The following is a 12,458-nucleotide window of genomic DNA, read 5'->3' on the forward strand; positions in this document are numbered from 1 at the left end:
GAAATTGTGGTAAAGTATCTTAGAGATCATTTAGTTCAGCCTGTTCATGATACAGGTTATCTCTGTCTAAGAACTACCCTTTGGGGATGAACAAGTCTTTTTCTGGTGATCTTTTAGAGAAATAGGGAGTCAATGGGACAATTTCAGAAAAGTTTTTAGGAAAATCACTTAGCTTTGTTGGTAGTCCCACACTGACTTTCCTTATGGTGATTCTACAGATGGAGGTGACACTAGCAGTGAAGAAGACAAAGAAGAATTACACGAAACTCCTACAGAGGTGGAGCTCATGACTCAGGTTGACCAAGGGGATGTTCCTGTTCAGAGTGGTGAAGAGAAACTAAATGAGGAACTGATTCAGGAAGAAAGCTCTGAAGATGAAGGAGAATCTGAAGAGGTTATAAAAGATCAGGATCCTGTTGGTGAAATGAAGGAGGAAGGGGAAGAGACACTAAATTATCCAGATACTAACATTGACTTGTCCCACCTTCAATCCCAAAGGTAATTTAAAAAACATAATTCAGGGGCCAGGTGCAGTGGCTCACACTTGTAATCCTAGCACTCTGGGAGGCTGAGGCGGGTGGATCACCTGAGCTTATGAGTTTGAGAATGGCCTGAGCATGAGGGAGACCCTGTTTCTAAAAATAGCTGGGCATTATGGCAGGTACCTGTAGTACCAGCTACTAGGGAGGCGGAGGCAAGGGGATCACTTGAGTCCAAGAGTTTGAGGTTGCTGTGAGCTGTGATGCCACAGCTCACTACTGAGGTTGCTGTGAGCTGTGATGCCACAGCTCACTACTGAGTGACACTGTCTCAAAAAAAAAAAAAAAAACCAAACATAATTCTAAGTTCATTTTGTAAGCTGAGAATGATGGTGAGGTAATCCTTAAAAAGATAATGCCAAGTCTAGCTGGAATGGTTATAGAAAAAACCTAAGAAGAAAAAAAAAGATAATATCAAGGTTGACTTCAATAATTACCTTCCACTGTCTTCCTATTTTTTTCTTCATTTTACCAGTTGGGGCTCTCTCTCTCTCCTTTTTTTTTTTTTTTTTTTTTTTTTTTTTTGCGGTTTTTGGCCGGGGCTGGGTTTAAGCCCACCACCTCCAGCATATGGGGCCGGCGCCCCACTCCTTTGAGCCACAGCACTGCCCCAGTTGGATCTCTCTTTAAAGAAGCTTTTCCATTAAAAAAAGTGTTATAGCGTTTAGTGCAGGTGTCCTCAAACTACGGCCGTGGGCCACATGCGGCCCACCTAAGACATTTATCTGGCCCACCAGGTGTTTTTGCCACCGCTGCCTGTCCTGCTTAGCAGCCAACTCGTCCCAGGGCCCACAGTCCGGCCCTCCAATGGTCTGGGGGACAGTGAACTGGCCCCCTGTTTAAAAAGTTTGAGGACCCCTGCTTTAATGCTTTACAGATCACCAGGTGAACAATGCATAATTATAAAAGCATTATTAGGAATAGCTTAGAAGACAGACTGGCCACAGTCTGTGTGGTGTATATATATCTTTGGACAAGTTATAGTGTGTTTAAGCTTTACCTCCCTTAATGAAAAATAATTTTTTTTCTTTTTTTGCAGTTTTTGGCTGGGGCTGGGTTTGAACCTGCCACCTCTGGCATATGGGGCCGGTGCCCTACCCTTTTGAGCCACAGGTGCCTCCCCCCTTGATGAAAATTGAATGATAACTTGGGCTTTGGTGAAAACTGTATGCATGTAAAGCATCTTATAGGGCTTTGCTGAAAACTGTATGCATGTAAAGCATCTAACAGTACCTGCCACATTGTAATTTTTAAATGCATGCCACCAATTTAAGAATATATATAGAAAGTGTGGAGAGATAAGCAATTATTTTATTTATTTTTTATTTATTTTTGAGATAGAGTCTCACTTAATTGCTGTGAACTCAGCCTGGCTTATAGCAACCTCAAACTCATGAGGTCAAGTGATCTTCCTACTGCTGAGTAGCTGGGACTGCAGGCACCTGCTACAACACCAGGCTAGTTTTTCTGTTTTTAGCAGAAATGAGGTCTTGCTTTGCCCAGGCTGGTCTTGAGCTCTTTTTTTTTTTTTAGTGGTCAGCAGCTTTTATTTAGACCAGACACACACAAGTCAGACAATACACCAACAATCAGACCAATACAGCCTGTGAGCAAATCGGGCAAAAGCAGGGAACTGACTGGGACCTGTTGTCTGCCATCTTTTGTGTTGGCCTTGAGTACAGATTTAGATAAAGCTAATGGAATACAAAGCACTAATGTGAAGATATACATACAGGGGGTACGTCATGCCCAGCTGTCACCCCACCTCCTTTCTCCTGAGAACAAGATGAACAATAGTCAGATGAAGTTATCCAGTAAGGATCAGGTTTGAGATGTCAGACTTCAGAGCAAAGGACCTGTGTCAGTTGGTCTCTAAAAATAAAAGACTTAAGATTTGGATATAGGATAACTTAAAAGAAAAAAAATCTCTTCTGGGATGATCTGCTTTAAGACAGAAGCAAAAATACTTTCTGGTTTAACCATTTCCGACTGAAAGTCATGCTGGGACTGAACCTTCAGGAAAACAGTTTAAACCCTTTTTTTAGTTTTTTCTCCCACAGGGGTAGAGGTGGGGCTAAGAAAACATGATAGAATTTTTAATAAACATTAAAGTGATATAACTTCAAATTTTAAAATGGCCTCAACCATCTCACTGTTCATTTTGCTGATTGGTGATATGCTGCAGAGAATCATGAGTCCAGGGTTTAGCCAAAAATGTTAAGGGTCCAATGACTCAAGAGCTTGTTAAGTAGGCCAGCTTCTGGCCTGGTCCTGGTTTTAGCAGTCCTGCAGTGGAACTGAGGCACATAGTGAGGTATTTGGCACCAGTTCCCTAAAACCTAGCCCACACCTTCTGCCCATCCCCAGCTGATCAAGTCTTTTCATCCCAGTGCCCTTGAGGGGTAAGGGTTTGATGTGGCTTCTGCCACCGTCTTGCTCTTGTGTATTGCTGCCTGTATGTTTCAAATGCTGCTGAAGACATGGGTTTGGAGCAGGTTTCCTTGTACTGAGTCCAGCAAGCACCTGCCCATGGGCTTCTCTCCCCTGGGCCAGTGGTGGTTTTCTTCATTTCTTTTTTCATACTTGTAGTAGGGGCTCCGCAACATGAAAAGCAGAAGTATGAAAGGGATGAGTAAGTAAGGGACATAGATAGTCACAAGGGTCAATCATTCATGCAAAGTCTCAGGTCCTTTGAAACCACTGGCTTTGGAGAAATTCTCAAAAGTGTGAAGAGAATCGGAACTAAAGTTGTCATGGTGTGAACAGAGTAGATGATTGCAAGGGTTCGGATCCACTTGCAGCTTCCTTTGAAGAAGGCATATGTTGCAATGGGAAAGAAAGGCAGCTGAAACGAGCTCGCAGAACAAGAAAGACTTAAACCACACGGGGATCCTGCAGCAGAGGGTCTTTGAATTCCTTGGCATACCACTTCAGGAGATTTCTCAGCTCGTCCGGGTAGAGTTCGCGTGGCAGCACCGCCTGCAGGTCCAAGAACAGAGTGATGGGAATATGGCTGAGGAAGTAGACGCCCATCAGCAACTCCATGCATTGCCTGGCACCCAGAGCCCCCATCCTCAGTAGATTGGGCCTGGACCCACTGGTGTGGAAGAAGCTGGTCTTGAACTCTTGACCTCAAGCACTCCTCCTGCCTCAGCTTCCCAGAGTGCTAGGATTACAGGCATGAGGCACTGTGTCTGGCTGAGATAAGCAATTTTAGTTGTATGTTTTTCTAATTTTACCAAATTTGAAAATGTGTAGAATTGCCAATAATTAAGAATATGATTGGGACTTTGTAAAGGGATGTTTTTACAGTGAGCAGACTCCTTTGTGTTTGTTTTCTTAGGTCCCTCCAGAAATTGGCTTCAAAAGAAGAATCTTGTAATTCGGTAAGCTGCTTTTAAAGTTTTCTGAAGAACACTGTATTCTTCTCTACTTTTTTTTTCTTTATAAAAGTGACTTGGGAGAATTCTTGTATACTTTTTCATTTTGCTTTTTGAAAAATTTCATAGTAGTGATGTTACTGTTTGCATGTTTTTATCTATTTGTTTTAACAGAGTGACAGTAAATTACAGAGCCGGAGACATTTGTCAGCCAAGGAAAGAAGGTAAACATATTTGTGTTATCTAAACAAAAAACATTTTTTCTTTATTGACAACTCAGCTATCATAGATCACTTTGCTGTTCCAAAGACTTCCTTTATTAAAATAACCAAGCTTTAACAAACATGTAAACTCCACAAAGGCAGTGCCTCAGCCCTGAATCAATTTTTCCCTGCCAACTTTGTAACAAAATATTGAATGAAACAGTGTTTATTACATGAATGGACATATACAATAATGATTGTAGTATATGAGATAGACAGGCTAGTTCCAGGACAATATTGACAGGAATAAATAGGAATACCTGAAATTAACTGGGGAAGGTTTATGTAGAATAGAAGACTTGATTTTTTTTTTTTTAATTTAGACAGAGTCTTACTCTGGGTAGAGTGCCATGGCATCATCATAGCTCACAGCAACCTCAAACTGTTGGGCTCAAGTGATCCTCTTGCTGTGGGTTTTTTTTTTTCCTATTTTTAGTAGGGACAGGGTCTTACTCTTGCTCAGGCTGGTCTGGAACTCCTGAGCTCGAGCAGTCTGCCCTCCTCAGCCTCTCAAAGTGCTAGTTGATTTTTTTTTTTTTTTTTTTAATAGCATGTCTCAAGAGGCAAAGAGAAAAGCAAGGGCAGAAAGGATGGGACAACTACCACCAAGTGGGAAAGACAAAGACTACCAAAAGCACTCCCGCAAGAGGCTCTAGACTAGATCAGAAAATAAAGCACTTTTGTTTGAGGAATATTGGCATCAAACAATTACAGAGAACTCTGAGTACATGGCACTGTGCCAGACGCTGAGTATACAAAGAGGCAGAATACAAAGTTTCTGCCTTCAAGAAGCTTCTGAGTCCTGGATTCAGGAAGTAGTCTTAAGTATATGAATGATGTGTGTGAAAGTGATGCAGTCGTTCAGGAATGAGAAATTGCTATGAGTTCAGATGTTTGGGGCATACCATCAGATACATACCTTAAAGATGTGTTACCACTTAAGTTCATAAGGTTAAAGAAAGAAGAAGGGAGCCTCCAAGGAGAGTTAGCATTAAAAGGGGGAGAGGGTTTGGAAATAGTGTGCGTGGTGCTTTGGGCAAATGGTAAGTAGATGGAGGTAGAAGGAAGAGAAAGCTTATGTTTGTGAATTGATGATAAGATTGGAGAAGTGAACCTGGACAAAAGGTGGAGTACTTGGAATGACAAGCTAAGGGTTTTGGACTTTATCCTAAAAGTGATCTGAAGAGAACCTTTGGAAGATTTTAAATGGGAAGTTAACATAGGTAAATAATTAAGGAAGATTTAATATAGAAGTTCAGGTAGAACATACTATAGGGGACACATTAGACACTGGTGGGAAGTGGTGAGGACCTGGACTAGGCATTGGTGTTGGGAATTGGAAAAAAAAAAAAATCCACAGGAATAGAATTTGCCCTAATAGATTTGAACTTCTTCCTGAATCTGCATATTTTTAAGAAATCCATTTATTTATTCAACCATCCTGTTAACCAATGTTTTGTTAAATACTTAAGATTTGCCAAGGCTATGTGAGTAGGAAGAGTACTAATCCCAGTGCTGGCCTTCAAGATGTTCTAATGAATAAGGATAAGTCAGTGGTGACAGGGTACTTAGGCTGGATGGCAGAAAGAATGATAAATTCATGAGACGTGAAAATTATTCACTTTTTTCAACTTGGTGATGATTTGAGCATCTGTGTTTATTGTAGCTTGGTGATTATCAAGGTAAGTAGAATACTGTATATGTTCACCTTCCCATGGAAATTTTTCAGGGCACCTAAGAATATGAAATTCTAAGATTTAGATGATTCTGCTTCATTTGTGTTTAGGGAAATGAAGAAGAAAAAACTTCTAAGTGACTCAGGGGATTTAGAAGTAATAGAGGGAAAAGACAAAGAAAAAGAAAGTGGTGTGCACATTGAAACTCACCAGAATACGAGCAGAAGCGTTCCCAGCGTACAGCCAATGAAGCGAGGACAAAAGGTAATAAATTCAGGATGGTCGGTCAAAGTTGGTACATTATGGTTCACAAATGAATTGGTGAGGTTCCTCTTAATTTTTTAAAGTTTAAGTAAAATAGACAATGTAGGAGAAAAAATAATCCAGTGTGATTTCCTTTGACTAAAAATTAGTTGAAAAGATACACATTTAGGGAACATAAAAGAGATCACTGTTATAAATTCTTTAGATCTTTAAGATCATTTGCACAGAAGCTCTCATTTCATATAGAAGAGGAAATAGGGTATGATTTGCAAAGTCACCCTGACAATAAGTGGCAAAGCTGATATTTGTAAGTAATTTAGTAATTTGTTTTTTCAGTTATCAATGTGATTTTTATTAGGGTTCTTAGATATTTTATTAAAGCTTCATTTTGATGAAAGAAGTACTGGATATAGTTTTTAAAAGGCTGTAGCAGTATAAAAAAGAGGGGATTATGGGATAATTTATCAGTGTATCTTTTTTGAAAAATTTCTTTTAGTTTTAGTTTTTAAGTTGCAGTCTTTTTTTTGTTTGTTTTAAAACACAGAGTTTCACAGTGAGTTGCCCAGGCTGGAGTGCAGTGGCTATTCCCACATAGGTATGATCCTAGCACACTCACTGCAGGCTTGGTCCTCCTGTCTCAGCCTCCTGAGGAGCTGGGATTACAGGTGCAAGTCACTGCACCTAGCAGTAGCCTTTATAAAGATGTTTTCTGTTTTTTCCTTCAGATGTAGTAGTCAGAATTTTCTTTTCTTTTTTCCATTGAGCCACACACAAAGGGTATATTATGCATATGGAATGGAAGACTCAGTAAAATAAAAATATAAGTTTTCCTCAAATTAATGTGAAAATTCAGTTCATGACTTTAATCAGAATTGAGATTTTAATAAACTTGATAAAATAATTTTACAGTTCATTTTAAAGAAGTAAATGCTAGTGGATCGGCAAGGAAATTTTGGAAAGATTAATGAAGAGGGATTTCCTTATTAGATAGTAAAACATTTAATGCTAGAACTGTCAAAATCGTATGGTTATAGCCATAAAACACTATGGGCATATCCAGACAGAAACATCATGTAGAATAAAGTCTAAACAGATGACCATTAACTGTGTATTTTAAATTTCAGTATGTGATAAAATAATATGTATCATTTGGGAAGATAGGAAATATTCAAAGTTGATGGTTAACCATGTACAAAGTAAAATCCAGGTGGAGGAAAGAACCATTAATAAAATTGAAGGAATTGAAAAAAAAGAGTGACCATGCTTGGTGGCTCATGCCTGTAATCCCAGCACTCTGGGAAGCCAAGTTGGGAGGATTGCTTGAGCTCACAGGTTTGACACCAGCCTGAGCAAGAGCAAAACCCTGTCTCTAAAGATAGCTGGGCATTGTGGCAGGTGCCTATAAGTCCCAACTACTTGGGAGGCTGAGGCAAGAGGATCGCTTTAGCCCAAGAGTCTGAGGTTGCTGTGAGCTATGATGCTGTGGCACTCTACCAAGAGCGACAAAATGAGACTGTCACACACACACACACAAAAAGAGATTTAAAAAATGCTGTGTAAACCATGGGGAATTTGTTTTCACCCATGAAATTAATAGATACTACAAGTTCAGTTATTCAGTCAATGAGTGTATAGCATGGGAGTGCTCATCAGATATCTTAACAAATACCCCTACCCTTTCACCCAGCAATGCCACTTTGAGGAATTTATCCTTAAAAAAAAAAATGGGTCTGAACAATAAAGATGTTCATCAGCTTGATATTTGTAATAGCAATAAAGCCTGAAAGTAATCTTGACTGTCCAGCAATGAAATAACGTGACAGCGAATGGTGCATTTACACACTGAAACATTCTGTAGTAGGTTAAGTTCCAACACAAACACTGTTACGATTTTTAGTAAAGTACTTCAGAAATTTAGATTATTTTGTGAGGAATTGATCATCTTTGTCACATTGAGTACTTTTGTTGGAGACTATACTTGTGGGCTATAATTATGTAGACTGTACACTATAATTATGTAAGAAGATTTTATTTTATTTTATTTTATTTATTTTTTTTTTGCAGTTTTTGGCTAGGGCTGGTTTTGACCCCACTGTCTCCAGTGTATGGGGCCAGTGCCCTACTCCTTTGAGCCACAGGCACCACCCAGAATATTTTATATTCTTCAATACAGATATATTTTCTCACAGAATCTTAACCATCTTACCTATTCCTAGATGTTTTATCTTAAAATTTTTAATTTTGGGGTGGCGCCTGTGGCGCAAGGAGTAGGGCACCGGCCCCATATGCTGAGGGTGGCGGGTTCAAACCCAGCCCCGACCAAAAAAATAAAATAAAATAAATTTTAAAAAAAGCATTAAAAAAAAAAACAGAAAAGACCAAGCTTATTTAAAAAAATTTTTTAAATTTTTGTTAATTACCTATTTTTAAATTGTTTCATAGTTACTAGTTGCTGATGTGTAGAAAGTTTGCATATGCTGATCTAGTAGTAATGGCCAGTGTTACCAAGCACCTATTAATACATCTATAGGCAGTTGTTTTTTCTACAAATAATAGCTTTTCTTTTCTTCTTTTCTAATCTTATGTATCCTGTTTTTCCCATATTTTTTGCACTGACTCAACATCAGTATTGTGCTTCATAGAAGTAGCAATAGTGTACATGTTTTTTAATTACATTAGGGGATGGTTTCTGAGGTTTTTTATCACTGTGAGATGTTTCCCGTGGGTTGTTGGAAGGTACTGTTTTTGAAGTTATTTTTAATAATGACGAGTTGAATTTTATTTAGTTTTTTTATTTTTTGAGACAGTCTCTGTCATCTAGGCTAGAATGCCATGGCGTCAGTCTAGCTCACAGCAACCTCAGGCTCCTGGGTTCAAGCCATTCTCTGGCCTCAGCCTCTTAAGTAGCTGGGACTACAGGAGTGCACCACCATGCCTGGCTAGTAGACACAGTCTCGCTTTTGCTCAGGCTGGTCTTGAGCTCAAGCAATCCTTGGCCTCCCAGGGTGCTAGGATTACAGGTGTGACTACCGCTCTTGGCTACGAGTTAAATTTTATTGAATGCTTTGTTTGCATCCATTGCATTACTCTCCTCTATTAATCAGTTGATATATTACTTGAGAAAAATCTGTTAATTGGCCTCTAGTTTCTCATACTGTCTTTTTCTGGTTTTGGTAATCTAGTTTATACTACCTTCATAAAGTTTAGGACCTTTCCCCTTTTTTTCTGCTCTCTAGAACTCTGTATAAAATGGAGTTGTTTTTTTTTCCTGAGACAGAGTCTTACTAGGTCACCCTCAGTAGAGTGCTGTGGCATCACAGCTCACAGTAACCTCAAATGCTTGGGCTTTAAGCGATTCTCTTGCCTCAGCCTCCTAAGTAACTAGGACTACAGGCACCCACCACAATGCCCAGCTATTTTGTTGTTTTTGTTGTTGTTGTAGTTGTCATTGTTTAGCAAGCCCAGGCTGGGTTTGAACCCACCTGCCCCAGTGTAAGTGGCTGGTGTCCTAACCAATGAGCTACGGGTGCCAAGCCAAAAATGGAGAGGTTTTTTGTGTGAAATATGATAGCCTTAGCTTATAAAACTGACATTTTGGGTTTTGTGAGTACATTTGTAAGAACTAATTTAATTTCTTTAATGATTTTTAAATACATTTAAATAAAATGGGGTTTTTTTTGAAGTTGGCTTTTCTAATTTTTATATATATGTATATATACATATACACAGATATATAGTTTTGTTTTTTTTTTTTTTTTTGGAAACAAGAGTCTCATTTTGTCACCCTTGGTAGAGTGCTGTGGCATCATAGCTCACAGCAACCTCAAATTCTTGGGCTCAAGCAATTCTCTTGTCTTAGCCTCCCAAGTAGCTGGACTATAGGCACCTGCTACAACACCGGGTTATTTTTAGAGATGGGGTCTTGCTCTTGTTCAGGCCTGGTGTCAAACCTGTGAGCTCAGGCAATCTACCCACCTCAGCCTCCCAGAGTGCTAGGATTATAGGCATGAGTCACTATGCTCAGCCTCTAATTAATATTTTTTCTTTCTAGGCCCTGGGGCAGATTCAAACCCACCAACCCCTGTGCACAGGGCTGGCACTCTACCCTAATTTATATTTTCTAAGAAACTTTGTTCCTTTCATTAGGCTTTCTATTTCTCAGTTCAGTTTATTGGTAACATTAATTTTATTCTTAATATTTATTTTATAATTTTGCTATGTGTATATTGTACATATAGTAAAATGTACAAATCACAAGTTTTTAGCATAGTGAATTTTTATATGCATATATATGTGTGAAACCACCCAGATCAAGGTACTTGGAATGTTTTTAGCTTTGTAGAAGGCTCACTCTTGTTCTTCCTAAATACAAGATTTGACAATTAAGTTGACAAACTTGCCAGTGTGTGGTCACGTTGGCAGCACTGTACAGACAACTGTGTAAGGTTTCATAACCTCAGTATATCAGTGTCTCACTTGTGTTCATGTCAGGATATGGCGGTGTATGCTGAGTGGTATGCAGTATTCTGTGTTTTGGTGTGCTGTTGCAACAATGTCAGAGCTTGAATTAGAGCAACAAACAAACATTTGTAAGTTTCTGGTTAAACTTGGCAAGAGTGGAAGTGAAATCGGGCATGTTAGTCCAAGTTGATGAGAATAATGCAATGAAGAAAAATGGCAGTGTATAAATGGACTAAACGGTCTGAGGAGAGAGAAAGTGTAACGAGATATCAGGGTGTAAAATAATGAGAACTGACAAAAACAGGAAACATTTGTCAAATTGTGTGTCAGAGTCATTGACTGAAAAGCATAGCAGACCAAGTAAATGTTAATAAACAGGAAAATCTTAACAAAAATCTTGGCCAACAATCCATGACTCTTGCATCACAACAGTGCACCATATCACATGGCACCGTCCAGGAGAGAGTTTTTAGCCAGTATACAATTTTATTGTAACACCCTACTCACCTGACCTTGCCCCCAGTGATTTTTTTTCTTTACTGAAGATAAAGGAAATAGTGAAAGGAAGACATGCAGGACATCAAGGGTAATATGATAACAGCTTTGATGGCCATTCTAGAAAAAAAGTCCCAGAATTGCTTTGAAGGGTGGACTAGGCCCTGGTGTCAGTGTACAACTTGCCAATGGGGGGAAGTCACCCACTTCAAAGGTGACTGTAGTGCTACTCAGAAAGGTTTGTAGCACTTTCTTGGAGGAGTTCACAAACTTAATTGTCAGACCTAGTGTGCTTAGTATCCCCCTGTCTTTTTGGTCCACAAATATGCATTTCTGTTCAGTATGCCTAGGAGTGGAATTTGGTGGATACTTTATCAGCTTTATTAGATACTTCCAACCAGTTTTTCAGAGTACCTGTATCAGTTTCCCACCAAGTGGCATCTTGAGTTCCGGCTGCACTGCATCCTCACCGACACTAGGTGGTGTCAGGGTTTGTTTCTCTGGTCATTTATGTGTATACTCATAATGCACTTTGGCTTTATTTTACATGTTTATTACATCTTTGAATATTCTGTTTTTGAAGTGCTCATTTTAAAAGTTGGGTTGTCTCGTTTTTCTAATTGATGCATAGAAGTTCTTAGTTATCCCGAATAGAAGTACTGTATTGGACTTATATTGCAAGGACTTTTCACACTTTGGGACCTACCTGTTTCCGCTTTTGTAAAAGGGTTTTTTGACACTTTTAATTTGCATGTTTATCTGTGAAACCACCACCCTGATCAAGATACTTGGACTGTTTCTAGCTTTCTAGAAGGTTCACTTTTGTCCTTTCTAAATACAAGGTCTGACAATTAAGTTCACAAACTTGCCACTGTATGGTTACTTGTTAATTTTAATGAAGGTTGATGTACCTTTCTTTTACAGTGTTTGTGTCCCATTTAAGAAAATCTTTAAAATTTTAGAAATGTATTACTTGGGCCCTAGGTAATACAATTAAATCAAGACAAAAATCTATAGAGGTGGAACTTAGATATTTGTAGTTTAAAACCCCTGGCAGGAATGTCCAATCTTTTTTCCTCTGTTGCACATTGAAAGAATGAGAGTTCTCTGTTGCACATTAAATACACAAATACTCTCATTCTCTGTTGCACATTAAATACACAAATACTAATGAAAGCTGATTAGCAAAAGAAAGTTCCCTGCATATTTTTGGTGATATCTGACATCACAGATGAACAATAAAGTCACCACAAAATCAGCATGTGGCTTGGACCACAGGCTGGATACCCCTGCCATAGGGTGATTTGAATGTGTAATCAGGGTAAAGAATCACTGATTTCCTGGATAAAATTCAGTCTTAAGAATCTCTACATGGCTCGG

At 39.0% G+C, this 12,458-nt stretch overlaps 1 protein-coding gene and 1 pseudogene across 1 annotated transcript in view; one reads left to right on the forward strand and one right to left on the reverse strand.

Moving 5' to 3' along the window:
- Nucleotides 1-12,458, forward strand: part of NEMF (nuclear export mediator factor) — a 61,720-nt gene that overhangs the window by 44,346 nt on the left and 4,916 nt on the right. The window contains exons 23-26 of the mRNA XM_012806572.1: nucleotides 219-498; nucleotides 3,883-3,925; nucleotides 4,094-4,143; nucleotides 5,969-6,122. Of these exons, the coding sequence (XP_012662026.1) occupies nucleotides 219-498; nucleotides 3,883-3,925; nucleotides 4,094-4,143; nucleotides 5,969-6,122 (527 nt within the window). The remainder of the gene's footprint in view (nucleotides 1-218; nucleotides 499-3,882; nucleotides 3,926-4,093; nucleotides 4,144-5,968; nucleotides 6,123-12,458) is intronic.
- LOC105887215 lies at nucleotides 2,058-3,680 on the reverse strand (annotated as a pseudogene).

The sequence above is a fragment of the Otolemur garnettii genome, unplaced genomic scaffold (assembly GCF_000181295.1).
Source record: "Otolemur garnettii isolate 467f Iridium unplaced genomic scaffold, OtoGar3 scaffold00054, whole genome shotgun sequence".
Lineage (NCBI taxonomy): Eukaryota > Metazoa > Chordata > Mammalia > Primates > Galagidae > Otolemur > Otolemur garnettii.